The sequence below is a fragment of the Rhinopithecus roxellana genome, chromosome 4 (genome assembly GCF_007565055.1).
Source record: "Rhinopithecus roxellana isolate Shanxi Qingling chromosome 4, ASM756505v1, whole genome shotgun sequence".
NCBI classification, from domain to species: Eukaryota; Metazoa; Chordata; class Mammalia; order Primates; family Cercopithecidae; genus Rhinopithecus; species Rhinopithecus roxellana.
The window spans coordinates 157868901-157887217 of NC_044552.1; the positions used below are offsets into that span (position 1 = coordinate 157868901).

The following is an 18317-nucleotide window of genomic DNA, read 5'->3' on the forward strand; positions in this document are numbered from 1 at the left end:
ACCTTGAGCAACCCACCATCACTTCTTGGTTGCCACCAAGGCCAGCATCCCAAGGCTGCTTTCTCCAGGTTGGTGCTGAGTGGCGCCAGGTGACCTCACCTGGGCTGTGAGCCTCCCTCATTTTATTTTTACTTTCCCAGGTGTGACAAGTGACAACCAATAACCCCATTCAATAGATTGTGTGTCCCTCAAACACTGGGCATCAAAACGACATTATCAATTACTTTTTATTCAATTCCATTTGCAAACTGGTCAAACTACAAAATAGCATAAAAGGTAAAGAAATACAAATAACTGACCATTCACAGCCTACCTTCAGTCTGTCCCTCTTTAAGAAAAAGACCTGGCCAGGTGCGGTGGCTCACACTTGTAATCCCAGCACTTTGGGAGGCCAAGGCAGGTGGATCACGAGGTCAGGAGATTGAGACCATCCTGGCCAACATGGTGAAAACCCATCTCTACTAAAAATACAAACATTAGTCGGGCATGGTGGTACGTGCCTATAATGCCAGCTACTAGGGAGGCTGAGGCAGGAGAATCCCTTGAACCCAGGAGGCAGAGATTGCAGTGAGCCGAGATCACGGCACTGCACTCCAGCTTGGCGACAGAGTGACTCCATCTAGAAGGAAACGAAAGGAAAGGAAAGGAAAGGAAAAAGGAAAGGAAAAAGGAAAGGAAAAAGGAAAGGAAAGGAAGGAAAAAGGAAAGAAAGGAAAGAAAGAAAGGAAAGAAAAAAAAGGAAAGGAAAGGAAAGGAAGGAAGGAAGGAAGGAAGGAAGGAAGGAAGGAAGGAAGGAAGGAAGGAAGGAAGGAAGGAAGGAAGGAAGGAAGGAAGGAAGGAAGGAAGGAAAGAAGGAAGGAAGGAAAGAAAGGAAAGAAAGACAGAAAGGAAAGAAAGACAGAAAGACAGAAAGGAAAGAAAGACAGAAAGAAGAACGAAAGAAAGGGAAGGGAAGGGAAGGGAGGGGAGGGGAGGGGAGGGGAGGGGAGGGAAGAAAAGAAAAGAAAAGAAAAAGAAACCTGACTTCCTCCCATCTGAGAGAGAGCCTTGCAGGCAGTCTGAGGCTTCTCAGCTCAGCACAGCCACGGCTCCCATGCCCAGCTTCCCATCTGGATGCTGAAGTGTCTCCATCTCTTTACTTTCTTCTAGACTATCTTTCTCAAAAGCCGAATCTGGCCCTTCCACAGCTCTCAACTGCTTTCAGGACAAGTTCAAAATCCTTAACTGCGACAGTGGCTCCAAGTTCTGGGCTTGCTTCTGCCTTACCTATCCAACACCCCCGGGCCACACTGTCCCCAACTCAACATGGCAATCTTGCCGCCTTGCACACACAGCTCACCTGCACCACCTGCCCGTTGACCCCATTCTCATAGAACAACGTCCAGAACTAACAGAAAGTATGACTCAAGTACACAAGAGGCCAAGAAACGACGACTCAACAGAGTGGAGCCAGAGAAATAAGGGCATGAGTGCACCTCCCTGAGCCATGGGATTCTTCAGAGTTGGTAATTTCCAGAAATCCAGTCTTGTCCATATGACCTCCTGGTGACACACACACTGGCCCTTGTGACCCGATCGCCAACAGGGGTAAGATCTGTGTACCCATCAGTCCTTTAACTTGTACAATGGATCGGACCAGCCCAAAGTGTTCTTTAATCACCAGGTGGCATCTCAGTTGTGTGAAGGTCCTCGTTTGTAGGAATGCCTGGTGATGGGAGGGAACTTAGTCTCAAATGATTCAGGCAAAGAGTTGTCCTGTAAGTTCTAATGTCTGTATGTTGTCTCCAGTCTATATGTTCCTTCCTGAGGAATCATCTCATGTCATGTATTATTTTAGGGTTGGTGAAGTACAGGCTTCAGATGCTCTTAAAATGTTCCTAAGAACCAGATTTCTACTTCACCATGGATTTCCTTGGTGTGGGGTTTGCCTGTTCCATCTTTAGCACGCCAGTTCTTATTCTATGTCTCTGTCATTCATGGACAGTCTCAAGAAAGGGGCACAGAAAATTTTGTTAAAAGGAAGCTAAATACCCAGGTTGTACTCCATCAATAAAATCATTTTTCTCTGAAGAGTCCAATTCTGATTTGCTGTCACGTGATATTTTTTCCTAAAAATATCATCTGTAACAACAGCTGGCTAGTAGTTACTCTTTTTTCAGAGGCTTGGGTTTTTAAGAGTCAAAGCAAATGCACTCAAACATGTTGTCACTTCTCCTTCCCCACTGACAGCGACATTAGCAGGCAGCCAGCGGTGCAGACAACACGCCTCTTTGCCATCCAGCTTACCAAGGGGACGGGCAGGTCCCTGCATATGCCTCTCCTTACAGAGAGGGCTCCCCATGGTCTTAGCAGGAGGTGGGAATGGCCTGGACAACAGCCCCCTGGGTACAATGCCTGAGGACCACAGTCTTTCTTTGGTCATAAACTTTTAGAAGACCCTGACATGTCTTCCTCAGGAAAGGTATTGCAAAGTCCTTAAGAATAACTTTTTTAAAAAGGTGACTGCAATTGGATAATTGAAAAATTAGATAGTTGAGGTTTTTGGACTCTATGGGGAAAAAAAAAGAGATAGAGGATAGGATGTTGAGTCTAAGAGGTTTGTTTTTAACACTGGAGTAATTTCCTGTTTCCAGGTTAACATGCAGGTAAGCTCTCAGTCACTGCTGAGTAATTTAAGATGGAAAACTCAGAGAGCTTACTCAAGAGAAAACATTCCCATGTTAGATTAGGTTGCACACAAAAAAGCTTTATTGTCTCACTGGACTCTGAACTCCATGTTCATTGTTTTGATGAACAGGACCACACCCCGAGGTTGGCCTGGAGAAGGTACAGAAATCAGATCTAGAAAGAGCTGAGGGGAGGCAGATTGGACCCAAAGTTAATACCTATGACCAGGAGACTCCAGAGAAAAATGAAAGTGCTCCTCACAAAGGGTCAACGTCAACGAGAACACCAGAGTCAGAACCCAAATTCAGTCACCTAACAGAAAAGACAGGCAGGCAGACTGGCAACTCGCTTGGGAACGTCTCACTATCAAGGAAAAAACTGTAACACCCAATTAATAATTTATCTTTTATTGAAATTGCTGAATACTTATTTTACAGTAAAGTTGATCGAAAAAATGAAGAGAAAAATCAATTTTAAAAAATACACTCATGTTGAAATCAAACAAGCCAGCCAAACCGGTACAGGCTGAGGGATGCTGCAGGGTGGTTTGCTTCTCAGCAATACAACACCAGAGTCTATATACAATTCTACAATGCGAGAAAAGTCATTCACTAAATATGGCAGAAAAGGCGCTGCCGTCAGAATAAGAACACCAGCAGCGCATCCCTCCTCCTCCACGCCGTGCCCGCCCGGCCTCCCTCCTCCTCCACACTGTGCCCACCCGGCCTCCCTCCAGCATGAGGCCAAGTGCAACGCTAGGCCCAAGGCTCTGGCCCATGATTTTTCATGCAGTTTCTGTAAGTCACACACTGTGCAAATTAAGGCTTCTTATAGGTCGAATGGTTGATCAATACTTTTTTCTTAAAAAAATAAGCACAGTAAAGGTGGTATCATGAGAACCTGAAGAGATGAGACCTATACCCCAAATCTGGAAAAGTTCATTTTCTCTGACACCTCAACTCCACTGAAACACACACACACACACACACACACACACACACACAAACACACAAATCAATCTTTGGGCAGGTTGTTTGAATTCACCAGCCGGCGAAAGAAATACTGACAAATGTGCTCTGTACGCCCGGGCTTGAAGATGTCATGCAAAAAGCTGCAGCCATTCCTGACTAAAGGCATAGAACAGGCGCACTCTCCAAAACCTAAGCACTCAGGGGCCCTGTGCACGTATGTGTGTGTGTGCGCGCGCACGTGTGTGCCCTTAAGAAACAGAAAGCAAAAGAGAAAAGAGACAGAATGAGCTCCAACTCAGGGGACACATTAATGACCAGTTCAAAATCCCACCGGAAACTGTCCCGCACACCGACAGCCTCGCCATCTCAGGATGGACAAACCGGTGCATTACACCCCTGCCGGCAGGAAGAAACGGTGGCTGTTTTCTTTTTTTTTCCTTTTTCTCAAACCTGAGTAATTGTCAAAGTCAATAAATAGGGGGAGAGAATTAAAATGCTAAAATATATCGGGGTTAAATACCCTATTGGGCCTAAAGCAGCAAGGGTTTCTTTGAATGCAGCCCTCTGTTTTGAGATGCGTCTGGTCTTACGCTTTTAAATGAGGACTGGGGCAAAAGCCTGGGTACAAGGCACCGCCCTGTGGCCGATCTGAGCCATGCCTCATTCCAATGACTGTAAACAATGAGGAAGGAGTGGGGCCTGACCTCCTTCACCCTCTCCCCCATCACGAAAACTCTTCCCTTTTGAAAGTTTTTGTTAAAGGCAAAATTATAGAAGCATCATCGAGTGGAAGTCTTATTTGGTTGGAGGTGCTTGGCTGTCCCGCGGCTCCGTGCCCCCTGCAGGCACTGCGGAGTCAGATGTGTAAGAGGTCCTCGTCGCTGTCGTCATGGAAGGACACCAGCTTGGTGGAGCTCACTGTCTTCTGCTGTGCAGACCTGGACTTCCCTTTCCTCACCTTCTCACCCCTGACCAGCCCTGCCCTATCGTCCTCACGCTCCTGAAGGGTGTTGCTCTGTGGGTTTCTCACCGGGTGGGAGCTCTCTGCCCCAGCTCCCCTGCCCGAGTGAACTTTCACCTCTGGGATGGTCAGAACCTCATCCTCACTGTCCTGGTCATCCCCATGCAGGGAGCTGAGGGCTTTCACAGACTTGGTGGTAATATGGCCGTTCTCCTGCCCTTCCTTTCCCTGCCGTGGAGAAGGCAGCTGGATCTCTTCCATCAGCCACTCTGTTTCGTTCTCATCTGTCTCTTCTTCCTTGTTCACCTGCCAGGGATCAACAGCAGAGACCACGTGAGCCCCCTCAGAGACCCCATTCTGCTCCACCATCCACCCTATCAGGGATGCCCTCTGCTGGCACGAGCTGGGGAAGAACTGGCCCACTGTCCTCACGGTCACTGCGTCTCCAGTTCACAGGGAAAGGAAGACCAGGGCTGGCAACACCTGCCTGTCCCTAATGAGACTGCACCAAGGCAGGAGGGTTTGGGAGGGTGACAGTGGGGCCATTTGGCAGGATCCTCACAGCCAAGGGTGGGGCCAAGCAGAAGGCATTCAGGATGGCCTGGACCCGAAAAGGAGACCAGTGACCCACCAGCTGCGCTGGGGGAGAAGGGGCTCTTCCGGGTTACTCATCAACTGAAAGGTACCCACTGCATGGCAGCAGAGGAAAGTCAAAGGAGGGACTCGAGTCAAAAGCCTAGTTTTAGAAAGCAATTCATCATCACCCATTGAGACCACAAACATTATGTCCTTTGATCCAGACAATGCCTCTTTTCTGGAAATTTATCTGAAAGCAATCATCCAAATGCTAGATGCACAACTATCTTCACTATCGTGTGTGTGTTTTTTTAAAGAACAGCCCAAAACAGTGGAAACAACCTAAATATTAAATACTTCAAAGAAATCAGTTGTAACCACGAGAGAAACTTGAGGGGAAAAAAATTAAAAAAAAAAAAAAAAAAAAAACTGTGCTGGGATAAGCGGCTGAGGCAACGGGTGTTGCTTTCCCTTCTGGATTCCAGTCTGCCTGTGACTGCTTTCCTCAGCATCCCTGGTAAGAAGAGCATGGACAGCGCAGCACGCGCGGGCTGGGGAGGCAGGCCCTCAAGAGACCCGCCACAGAAAATTACCTTTGAGTATTTGTAGGACACGTTGGAACTTCTCCTGCAGCAAGTGGTCAGCTTACTTATCACTGTTTCCCTATAAAATAAAAAGGAGACAATCATTATTCCAGGGTAGAGAGGGCATGGGCAAGAGCCCCAGCCCTGCCAGCCCTACCCCCATCTGCACCACCAGGGGGCTGGCTGCATTTCTCCCACATTCTGAATGACAAATAAGCAGCCGCTGTGACAGGTTATACCCTAAGGTGTTTGTTGTGACTGAGTGGAAAGAACATGGGCTTTGGAATCCAACAGCAGAGGGCCCTCCAGAGCAACTTAACATTTGGGCAAGGACTTTTTCACATATGACTCTAACAGGACCACGCCGGTCTGCCGCCCCAAAGCCTGCCCGATGGTGGCTCACAGGGACGGACATCACATGCCCTTCCCGGCCCAGACCTTCTTCTGTCCCACTCTGCATTTTGGGTGTGAAGGAACACAGTCGGTACTTTTTTTTTTTTTTTTTTTTGAGATAGTGTCTCACTCTGTTGCCCAGGCTGGAGTACAGTAGTGTGATCTTGGCTCACTGCAACCTCCACAGTTGGTACTTTCTGACCACCTCTCTCACTGGCCTGTGGCTCAGCTGGCAAATGACAGTGGCAGCAGGGAACACCTGAGCTGGCCAGCTCCTGCCCCCAGGCCAGAGCCACTAACACTGATGCCTGATGTGAAAATCTGCTTGACAGTCACATGGCGAGTCCTCTCACCCAGCAAAGTGGGGCAAAAGGATGGCATCACAGCTGGTACATAGCAGGCGCCTAATAAACTCTTGCTTTTATGACATGGGGGGGCAGAGGGGTCAGCTGCTCAGTGGGAAAAGGCACCCATGAAAGATGCCGTTTAATGTTCTACCCAACTTTGGACACAAAGGACCATGGTCCTAGAAGACACAAGCACGGGTGATGTGTGACGGCCTCAGGCATGGTCAGACAGAAAAGAAGGCGTTTAAAACACAACACGGGGGGCTGCTTCCAGAGAGTTTTGAACTAAGAACTTGAGACCTTTGCTGTTGTAGGGCTCAAAAACAAGTAAGTAAATAAGTAAATAAACCCCACAAAACGGAGTCAAGATGAGCTATGGGAGGTGTGCATCCACCCAGCCCACCTCGCCCTGCACCCGCTCACCTCCTCTCCTTCTTGTAGAGCAGGAGGGCCAGCAGGCAGCAGGTGAGTGCCACCAGCAGCAGGCTGAGCACCGCGCCGACCGCCTGGCTCCGCTCCGACAGCCCCTTGTGCATCTGCTCGTCGTCCCCAGGATTCTCGCTGTCAAAGCCCACCCTGCAAGGACGACACAGAAAAGGAGCCATGTCACAGGGTGGTCCTGCCGCCACGGCCACAACTTGAGACCTGAGTCCCCAAGGCAAGAGCAGCTCTGACTTTCCCAACCCCATGTGATTCTTACTCCTGCCCAGAAAACAAGGCCACGAGGCCCACTCTACACGGAAAAGGGCTGCAAAAAGTTCCTGATGATGAGTTTGGGGCAGGGTTGTCAGAAAACAGACAAGAAAGCACTGCTTCCAGCTCCATGAACCGTCATTCTCCCAAACACAGAGGAGACAGGCGGGAAGGATGAGGCCCCTCTAGGTGGCCCAACCCACAGCAGGACCAGGCTGGGGCAGAGGCTGTCCCAAAGCACCACACTTCTCTCCAGGGTCAAAGCTCTGTCCTCTTGGAATTTCTTCTGGAAGCAGTGAGCACGGCCCGCCGTGAGATACCATCTCCACAGGTAAGGGGCCCAGGGGGCCTTAGAAACAGGCCAGAACAGGGTCCAGGGGTGGCCACAGATCAGGATGGGGGCCCAGGGAACAGCCACAGCCCAGCATAGACCCCGACACGTCTCCTCTCTCCAAGCCTGCTCCATCCCAGGAGAAGGCTCTCCAGCACACCAGCTGCCTCACCAATGGTGTTTACCATTCCCACCCAAGACCCACATGCACACTTGTGGGAAAAGCAGTGCATTTCCATGACATCAAACACTCAAGCAGAGTCAGGACAACAGTAACAGAAAATGAGAAACCACCACGGAGACCTCCCTTTGCGCTTGTGCTCAGAGAGCCACATGACACTCAAGAGTATAACAACTTGACACCAATCTCTCTGGCCCTCTGTCATTTGGGGCCACACACACAGGAACAGGATCACATAAACAGCAATTCCTCTTGTGCTGCCCAAGATAACAGGCAACCCCAGCGAGGCTCATCTGGCACTGCTGAAGATGCCGGCTGCTCAAAGAACTGAGTCTGAGGGCAACAGGCCAACCTGCCGGCGCGGCCGCAAGGGCTGCAGCTCTCAATCTAAGTTCAGCTTAAGCCAAACAGTCCAAAACATCAGCCAGACGAGAAACCACAGGGAGAGCCTGGCGTCTAGTTCTAGGCAAAAGCACCACCACGCTCCACAGACAGGTCTGAGAGCTCTGCAGACATCTCCCTCCAAGCCAGAAACCCACTCACCCAGAAGCAGCTCCGGCCACTCAGGACCACTCGAAATGCATCCAAGAGACACATTATCACTCGGTTCTAAGCGTATTTTACTTTCTACCTTTGATTTCTTCTTTGGACAATGGATTATTCAGAAGTGGGTTTTAGTCTTCAAATGTATTTCTAGTTTTCAGTTGTTTGTTCTTGGTTCCTAACTTAAGTGCATCATGTATGTAGTTAATTGCATCCGTCAGAAATTTGCTGACTTAGGTCGAGCACAGTGGCTCAGGCCTGTAATCCCAGCACTTTGGGGGGCTGAGGCAGGTGGATCACCTGATGTCAGGAGTTTGAGACAAGCTGGCCAACATGGTGAAACCCCATCTCTACTAAAAATACAAAAATTAGCCAGGAGGTAGTGGCACAGATCCATAATCTCAGCTACTCAGGAGGCTGAGGCATGAGAATCACTTGAACCTGGGAAGCAGAAGCAGCAGTGAGCCAAGATCGCGCCACTGCACTCCAGCCTGGGCAAAAGAGCAAGTCTCTGTCTCAAAAAAAAAAAAAAAAAGGGAAATTGCTGATTTGCCTGCTTCGTGGTTAATTTTTGATCAAGTTTTCTAAGTGTTTGATGTGAGCTTGGGAAAACAGCGTTCTCCCGCTGCAGGGAACAGTGTTCTATGCACGTCTATTAAATCTTGCTTTTCACTGCGCTGTCTCAATCTTCCAAAAAAGCTTTACTCTTCGTCTACTTAACCCAGCAATCACTAAGCGAGGCGGATTTGTCATTGTTTCTTGTGTGTAGTTTTGTCAATTTCTGCTGTACGTATCAAGGCTTTTTTATCAGGTAGAAGGAAGTTTAGGATTCTTGTATCTTCCTAGGAAATGAGCCCTTTTAAAATTATAATGACTCTCTTTATCCCTAATATTTTTCTTTAATATCCTATTTTATCTTATATTAACATAACTACTGCAGCTTTCTTTCAGATTATTTTCTGGTGTATCTTTTCTTATCCTTTGACTTTGGTCTTTTCTCTATCCTTGTTTTAGGCATGTTCCCTGTTAACAGAGTTGTTTTTGAAATCCAATTTGACAACTTGTTTTTGAACTGACAAGTTTAGTCAAGCTATACTTAACGATTATAGATATATTTAGATTTATTTCTACCATATTAGGCTGAATTTTCTACTTGTCTGATTTCTGTTTTGTTTTTCTCCTTGTCTTCTTTGGGGATTTAAGTATTTTTACTTTTCCTTTTCTTCTCCACTGCTTTGGAAGTTACATACTATATTATTTTAGTGGTTATTCTTGAAATACTGGCATGCATACTAAGACAGGAAGTCTAACAGTATGTCTTCCAAACAATTAGGGACTCTAACTTTTCTCCCTTCCTTCCTTTCTTTCAAGAAAATGGTTTTACTTTCATACGATGCTATCACTGTAAGAAATGTTACAAGCCAGGAACTCTGCCACCCCTCTCAGCTCAGACACCACTGTTGTTCAGTACACTGTGTCCTCATAGGGTCGCTGACAGGTTCCTTGAAACTGCAACCTTCTGTGAAGCGACTACAGGAGGTCCTGGAATAACATCATTTCCTTCAAAACTGTCTCATTATAAAGTTGATGAGGAAAAAAAACTGGTTTCACTACACATCGTTTCACGTAAAGTTGTAGTTTCCAAGAACCTATCGATGATATAAAGTGAGGATTTCCAGTATTTTAATCTTTCTTGAATTATTTTCTAATACAACAAATTAGCTTCCCCTGAAGCGTTTACAGTCTTTTCTTTGTACCTGCTCTCCTGGTATTTCATAAGTGGGTGGGTCTTGTCATCATTAACTGTGCTGGGCACACAGCATGCCCCTTCCATCTGTAGATGCCTTTTAACTTTGTGTTAAGTTTTTTGACTTTAATCAAATATTGTGAAAGAACCATTTTTGGAAAGTAGGAGGAAGGTGTAAGAGAGCTCTATCTTCATCTACTATTGCAGGAAGTCAACAGATGAGATAAAGGATGCTAATTTAAAATATTGAGGTAAATTCCAGAAGAAATAGCTAAAAGAACTAAAAATGGTCATCTATTAGGGCGATCATTGCTACCTGTTTGTTATAGTTACATGATTTTTTTTTTTTTCTGAGATCTAGTCTTGCTCTGTCACACAGGCTGGAGCGCAGTGATGCCATCTCGTGGTGTGCGTGCCACCACGCCTGGCTAATTTTTGTATTTTTAGTGGAGACGGGGTTTCACCATGTTGCCCAGGCTGGTCTAGAACCCCTGACCTCAAGTGATCTGCCCACCTTAGCCTCCCAAACATGTTGGGATTACAAGCGTGAGCCACATCTGGCCATGCTTACATGATTTTACAATGTACAACATGGATAACATTTGGGGAAGAAAAAAATCTCAGGCACTATTCCACATCACCCCCGGCTGGCACCTGCATCCCTCAAAATCTACTATCTGAGTTTTTGCTCTTGGTTTCAACTTCTGTTTCTTTTTTTGAAACTCCTTATTACTTTGTCAGTGTGCTAAGGGATTCAAATAACTCCCGTTCCTGATGTTCTGCACATCATGAAACTGAGGCTTCCTGGAGAATCTTCCTCTCTGGTTTTCGAGTCAAACACCAGAGCCCTATAAACGGTGCTCTTCCCACTCACAGAAGGTCCAACTCTCAACATTCAGCACGGACAGGGTCCCAGCCTGGGCTGGTCCCTCACAGCCGCACAGAAGACCAGCTGCCATGCCAGGAGGCAGGATTCACCTCAGGGCAGTTGTAGCCTCTCAATGACAGAGAACGCAGGGAAAGTTCACTTCTGGGTTTTATCTTTTATGAAAATTCACATTTTGCTTCTTTCAGGAAGAACTTCCAGTCTTAATCCTTTCATTTTGTAATGACCTCACCGAACACCATAAACATTCAAAAGCTGAAAATACCACAAGTGAAATTTCAACCAAAAGCCTCTTTCCTTGACTGTGCAGCTAAGGATCCCTAAGTACACAGCCCTGAACAGCACAGGACAAAGCTGGTTTTTGCTGAGCTCATGTCCATTGTTAAGGGTGGGCAGGGGGAGTGCTGATTTAAGATGTAAAATGTGTGATCTTTATTCCCCCATGACCCCTACCACTGTCATCTGCTGACTCTACGGTCCCTTTTACAGGGCATGAAGGAAACAATTACATGAAAAGAATTCATGTTCCCCCGATCTTAAAGTCTCAGGACAGAGAATGAAAAGCTTATGTAAAATGGTGGACCAGGCTAGGCATGACGGCTCACGCTTATAATGCCAGCACTTTTGGAGGCCAAGGCAGGCAGATTATCTGAGGTCAGAAGTTCAAGACCAGATTATCTGGCCAACATGGTGAAACTCCATCTCTACTAAAAATACAAAAATTAGCAGGGCATAATGGCGCATGCCTGTAATCCCAGCTACTCAGGAGGCTGAGGCAGAGGTTGCAGTGAGCTGAGACCACACCACTGCACTCCAGCCTGGGTGACAGAGCAAGACTCTGTCTCAAAAAAATAAAAAATAAAAATAAAAATAAATAAAATGGTGGGCAGGGTGACATAAGACAATAAATCCAAGAGGAAAGCAACTGACAACATGTTATTCGTGGCAAAGTATAAAACGGCTGTGAGACACAAGACAGCCAATGGAGGTGCCACCTTCCTTCAGAGCAGAAACTGCTGCCTCTGTGCCCATGCTGATTCCCAAAATCTGCAGAGTAAGCTTTCCATTCATTCAAACATAAAAATACTACACTCAAATCAAAGTGAAACTTTACCATACAATCATTTGTATTAGGACACAAGATGTTCCACGATTACAAGGAGGAGATACCACCAGTACCTGCCTCCCAGGAGCTAAGGAAAGGGAGGCAGCAATGGGAAAGGGGTGGAGGGACAGACCTGGGGCGCCCTGACTGGACCCTATTCGGGGCAAGGTACGCACGAAGGAAACAACGGCACTGCTACTGGGGGTGGTGGGAGGTGACGCAGCCATGGACCAAAAATCAGGGGCAGGATGCTGACACGCTCTGGAGCAGGGCACTGACTATGTGGGGTCTGCTTCTATCATTTTCTCTATTTTTTTGGTGCATGTTCTGAATATTTCACAAGAAAACATTGGGGAAAACACACACATACACTTATCCTCAAGGGAGGATGTGGGGTACAAATGCTAAGCGTCCGGATGTCATACTCACCCCAGAGGACACACAGCTGAGGTGTACCAAGAGAAGAGGTACTGGCAGTCGGCAGTCTCGTGACTGAACTCAGGGATCCCGTCCTCCACCAGAGGGTCACAGTGGAAGAAGATGGTGGAAGAAACAGACTTGGTCTTATCCTTTCCGCATTTAGAGGAAGAGGCAAACACGACATCAAGATCGCCGTCTGTCAAACAGGAAGGGCACACGTGGCATGTCACCATCAATTTTCACGAGCAGACTGAGCTTAGCTCCTTATGGTCTAAAAAGTTTGCAAAGACTTAAAATCAGGCAGAAGTGACTTCACCCCATGTCCCACATCCACTCTGTTCACAGCTTACGAGGCCACTCGACGCACATTGATAAGCCCTGCCCTTACTCAGTGTGCACTGAAGAATTTTTGTTTTGTTTTGACCACGTGTATTTATTGATGGACTGAAGATACAATTTTAATGGAACAATAAGGCACAACTGTGGATTAAAACAGTCTGCTGTACAGCCAAAAGAAGGGAAAAGCTGTAATTTTAATTATGCAAATGTGCAAATCAAGGAGCCTCTGAAGTATCTAACAGATCAGTATCAGATATTCTTCTCTTTCTATATAATTCCTGTATTACATCACTCGATCACAAAGTCCAACTGATACTTCATAAAGAATTCCTCATTCATTTATATTTGAGCCATCCAGTCTGGCTACTCCCATTCTCCACCCTTTTCCATCGCTTTGCAGTGGTATTTTTAAACAATCCCCTTCCTAAAGACTGATGTACACATCTCCAATAGTTTTCCAAAGCAAGGAAACAAGCAAGCAAGCAATGAGTCAAGAAAGTCAGCCAACGACAGATATGTGAAAGAACAGACTCGCAGAGACATACATTAGGATGGCAACAGCCTGAACCACTGAAGTCTAAACTAAGCTAACTTTGGCAAGAAAAGTTGCTGTGACTTGCTCAAAGACTTGGAATGCCACCTTAAGTTGTGCTACTAGTGCCAGACCTCTTGTTTCTAAGGGATCAACAGTGGTCTACACAAGGAGCTGGGAAACCAATGTAACCAGGGAGCTAATGACACAACAGTCAATGCTTTGGACTTGTATTAGGAGCAGACTATGGCTTCCAGCATTAACATCTGACAAGTGTAAAATTCATAAAGAATTTTGTGCAAAACTTCAAGACACAGAGAACAATCTTTAAATATTTTGGACTGGGATAAGTTAGGCACTTCCGTAACACTAATCTTTCTAACTTGGAAACATCAAGTGAAAAGCATTCCAGTGCACAAAACACTGATGCATAAACCATGCAGCAGAGGTGTGAATGCAGGAGGCTTTACAGGGTGCGCAGCCTCCTTGTTCAAAGGGCCATGAGGAAGTCCCCAAGCGTATTGTCAGAGCAGCCGTTCTGGTCGTAATGGTGTCTCAAGACTAAGCAAACCTGCAGGCATATTGCTACTTTTTTTTTTTTTTTTTTGGAGACGGAGTCTCGCTCTGTCACCCAGGCTGGAGTGCAGCGGCACAATCTGGGCTCACTGCAAGCTCTGCCTCCCAGGTTCACGCCATTCTCCTGCCTCAGCCTCCCGAGTAGCTGGGATTACAGGCGCCCGCCACCTCGCCCGGCTAGTTTTTTGTATTCTTTTTAGTAGAGACGGGGTTTCACTGGGTTAGCCAGGATGGTCTCGATCTCCTCACCTCGTGATCTGCCCGTCTTGGCCTCCCAAAGTGCTGGGATTACAGACTTGAGCCACCGTGCCCGGCCTATTGCTACTTTTTGAATAGTCAACACTGCACTAACAAGAGACGCTACACGGGTACAAAGTTGAGAATCAGAGGCCAGAAGTAGCCGGGTGAGGTGGCGGGCGCCTGTAGTCCCGGCTACTCGGGAGGCTGAGGCAGGAGAATGGCGTGAATCCGGGAGGCGGAGCTTGCAGTGAGCTGAGATCCGGCCACTGCACTCCAGCCTGGGTGACAGAGCGAGACTCCGTCTCAAAAAAATATAAAAAAAAAAAAAAAAAAAAAAAGAGGCCAGAAGTAGAGTGATGTGGACAAGTAACCCAGAAGACTTGATTCCACACCTCTCTCCAAGGCCACCTTTCACGAATATCTCCACCCAGCAGCCCTCTGATGACGGAGCACAGTGCACAGGATGATCTCATACTCCTGACAGAAGTGTTGGTTACCAAAAGGCTCCTGGAGAGGCAACATCCCAGAGGCCCATTTAATAACGAGGGTAGATAAAAACTGCCAGACCACTGAACTATCATGCCAAGTCAGAAATACAATACCAGGCATAGCTTGGGGTGCCAAGTAGAACAGAGGAGATTCTGAGGCTTCACGAAAAGCAGAAAGACTGCATGACTAGGTGAACAGTATGTTGAATGTACACCTAAGTGGGAAGCAAAGGACATACAAAAAGGATGGAGAAGCATGCTGGTAGAGGGAAGGCAGCAGGTGTAGCCTATATCCAGTGAAAGAATTTTGCTGGCCTGTTCCTCGGCATGATTTCCTATCTTACTTTCTCAGACTGGATGGATGTGTGGCTTTCAGCAGCAGAACAGAGGAAGACAATATTTATAAGTGAAGAACTGGTGAATAGATACTGAGCAGAAATAGACTGGGTGTACCATTCTGTAATGCCCTGTTTATAGACCAAAGGCAGGTTTGTGCTGACAGAACATATTTGGGGTTGTCATGCAACAGCAGTAGTACTTCGGGAGAAACGGAATGATGGGGTACAGGTAGGGCTGGTGGACAGAAGGACTGTCAAGTTCCAGTTCTTAAATACTAGACCGCAAGGAACAGTTTGCTGTCTGTCCTTTAGTGAAGAAATCGGATGCTCCATTTTCTGTTCTACAACCACCTTCTCCAAAATCTTAGCAAAGTCTGTGATAAATATATAGCACTGTCCCCATGCTGATCAGCCTCCTGAATGGTCCTGTCTGCGCTGCTGCCCAGCTGCTCATCGGAGATATGTACTCGGACCATCATGCACAGCACCTTTAATAGTTCATCACGGGAGATCTTGTTTTCTTTATCCAAATCATATAGTCGAAAAGCAAAGCGCAGTTTGTTGCTTCGGCTGTTGAGTGGTTCAGGTCCGTTCACATCTTTGCTCTTTTCATTATCCTCAATGGTTGGGAAATGAGCCAAAGTTTGCAGGAATCCACGGAAGTTTACCTGGTCCTCTCCCTCTGGAAAGAAGGCATTGATGATCCAGTTCCCCACTGAGTTGATGGTAAGTTCTGGAACACCCTGGAAAACGTCTTGTTCTCTCCTTTGTCCAGGTTGCCGAACCGGCTGCACAGGTGAGTGATTTGACTGTGGGAAAGGCCAGCCTCCTTCTTGATCTCCTCAAGCTCTTCGTTGCGCAGTAAGGTGGAGGCCTGAGACCCCACCACTGTGCCAGGAGCTCCTCCAGGAGCAATGGTGCCAGAAGCAACGGTGATAGGAGGGAAGGCAAGAATTTAACCTTGCCCAAAAAGAGGACTGGCCTTGGTCCTTGGCTAATGATACGGAGCAGGGGCTGGCCATGCAGTACCTGAGCAATCAACTGACCAGTCCTGCTCATGTCAGAGCCCCAGGAAAAACTCTGCACACCAAGGCTCGGGAGAGCACCTCCGACTGGCGATACTCCATGTGCACTGACTGCCACACGTGGGTGCTGGGAACACAACACATCTGATTCCACGGGAGAGCTGGTGGGAACTCTGCATTCGATTCCCTCCTGGACTCTGCCCTGTGTGCATCTTGGTTGATTTTAACCTATATCCTTTTGCTGCAGTAAATCGTAACTATGAGCGTAACTGCTTCCAGGGAGCTCTGTGAGTCACGGTGAAAGGGTGAATCTGAAGTTGGCTTGGGAACCGTTCAGTGTGCTGTTGGTGTCAGAAGTGAGGAACCCTTGTGTGGACTCCTTGCATGAACTCTGCTGCTCCCAACCTTTGTCACCGGCTCAAAATCTTTGTGGCTGGCGCTGTTGGGTGCCAGGAAGGCAGAGGCGAGAGTGCAGGGTATGAGACGGACGTGTCCACACACAGATGGGGACCAGAGACAGGCAGTGCAGGGGAGGGCCCCCCACTCTCGCTTTGGAGTAGCTGAAGCAGGGGCTGCCGAATGCACTGTTCTGCATGGCTGGTGTGGGAAAGCAAACCGCCCAGCAGCTCCACGTCCTGAGGAGAGACAGCTGCTGCCCCCCGAAGGAATGGCAATCCTCAGGAAGAGGCAGACATTTCATTTCTTCATGAAAGATGAAAAGAGGTCTTAAAACTAAAGCTACTCTCTGGGGCTGGTGAATGAAGAAAGTGAAAAGGTCTGAAAGGGATTTTATTTATCAAGAATGACTAAATGCGCATGCACAAGCACTCTGAAAGTCGGTGATCCTCAAAGGTCTGCTAGACATACCCTTTGTGAACATGGAAGTTCTTATGTGGAACCAGACAAGTGGCCAGTGCTGCGCAGTGGAGCCTGAAGACTCCTGCAGACACACCAGGCGGCGTCATCCTGAGAAGGTGGGCCTTCCCAGGAGGGGCACTGGAGGTAGGTTTGGATGGATGAGGAAGGTGGACCGAGGCATTCCAGCACCAAGAGCAGCACGTGTAAACCCACCAGGTTACAGGGTGACTTTGGGAGCTGGTGACTAAACTGATAGCTGAGGCATGTGTGGGAGCAGCAGCTTGCAAGGCTGCCCTGGTATGCGAAGCCTCTCCGACATCTTCAAGCTGTGTCAGAGAGAGCCTGGATTTTCCTTCTCTGCATGATAGGGCTCCCTGAAGGCTTTTGAAACAACCTTAAACAATTCTTCCTTCCTTCCTTTAATCAACATTTACTGAGCACTGGGAAAGAGGACAGCAAGAGAAGGCAAAACCTGTGACATGCAACATCTGATTCTGAATGACTGCAGGATTCACTGAAGCGTGAGGAAGCAGAGAACAGAGGAACACCGAGTGCTTGCTCTGAGCTGTGGAATTCTGCAAGCGAATGAGGCTGATCAACTTTCCCATCATCAACCCGCCCAGAAAGCAGAACATTCACTTTCACAGTTCTATTCAGGGGCCACAGGTACTATGAGATGCACCGGGGCGCTGTCTACGATCTGTGACCAGGAGCAGCGACGCTGACCCAGCTTCCCTCCATCAGGTGCTGCCGTCATGGAGATGCGCTCAGCACCGGGGCACCCACTTCTTCTCGGTGATGCGCTCAGCACCAGGGCACGGGGCACCCGCTCCTTCTCGGGGATGCGCTCGGCACCAGGGCACGGGGCACCCGCTCCTTCTCGGGGATGCGCTCGGCACCAGGGCACGGGGCACCCGCTCCTTCTCGGGGATGCGCTCGGCACCAGGGCACGGGGCACCCGCTCCTTCTCGGGGATGCGCTCGGCACCAGGGCACGGGGCACCCGCTCCTTCTCGGGGATGCGCTCGGCACCAGGGCACGGGGCACCCGCTCCTTCTCGGGGATGCGCTCGGCACCAGGGCACCCGCTCCTTCTCGGGGATGCGCTCGGCACCAGGGCACGGGGCACCCGCTCCTTCTCGGGGATGCGCTCGGCACCAGGGCACGGGGCACCCGCTCCTTCTCGGGGATGCGCTCGGCACCAGGGCACGGGGCACCCGCTCCTTCTCGGGGATGCGCTCGGCACCAGGGCACGGGGCACCCGCTCCTTCTCGGCTGTTACTACTCTCCCTTCCCAGGGGACCCGATCGCAGCTCTTTGACATCAGAGCAGGCTGGGGTTTTCTTTAAACACGCTTGATTTTTTTTTTAAGAGTTATTACATCCACACACAGTTCAAAAATCAAATTATGAAACGTATATAGTTAAGACTAGCTGTTCAAAACAAAAGCAGCCTTTCAGGATTATTTGAGGGAACAAGGGGCAACACCCTTATTAGTGCCAGTATAAAACCTTCCTT

At 48.1% G+C, this 18317-nt stretch overlaps 1 protein-coding gene and 1 pseudogene across 1 annotated transcript in view; both read right to left on the minus strand.

Annotated features, from left to right (window-relative positions):
• Window positions 1-3058: 3058 nt before the first annotated feature.
• IGF2R (insulin like growth factor 2 receptor) overlaps window positions 3059-18317 on the minus strand; it is a 135018-nt gene continuing 119759 nt past the window's right edge. Inside the window, exons 45-48 of the mRNA XM_030929460.1 lie at window positions 12415-12601; window positions 6923-7075; window positions 5769-5838; window positions 3059-4905 (exon numbers count right to left, since the gene is read on the minus strand). Coding sequence (XP_030785320.1) covers window positions 4495-4905; window positions 5769-5838; window positions 6923-7075; window positions 12415-12601 — 821 coding nt within the window. The 3' untranslated portion in view covers window positions 3059-4494. The remainder of the gene's footprint in view (window positions 4906-5768; window positions 5839-6922; window positions 7076-12414; window positions 12602-18317) is intronic.
• Window positions 14509-15873, minus strand: LOC115896916 (annotated as a pseudogene).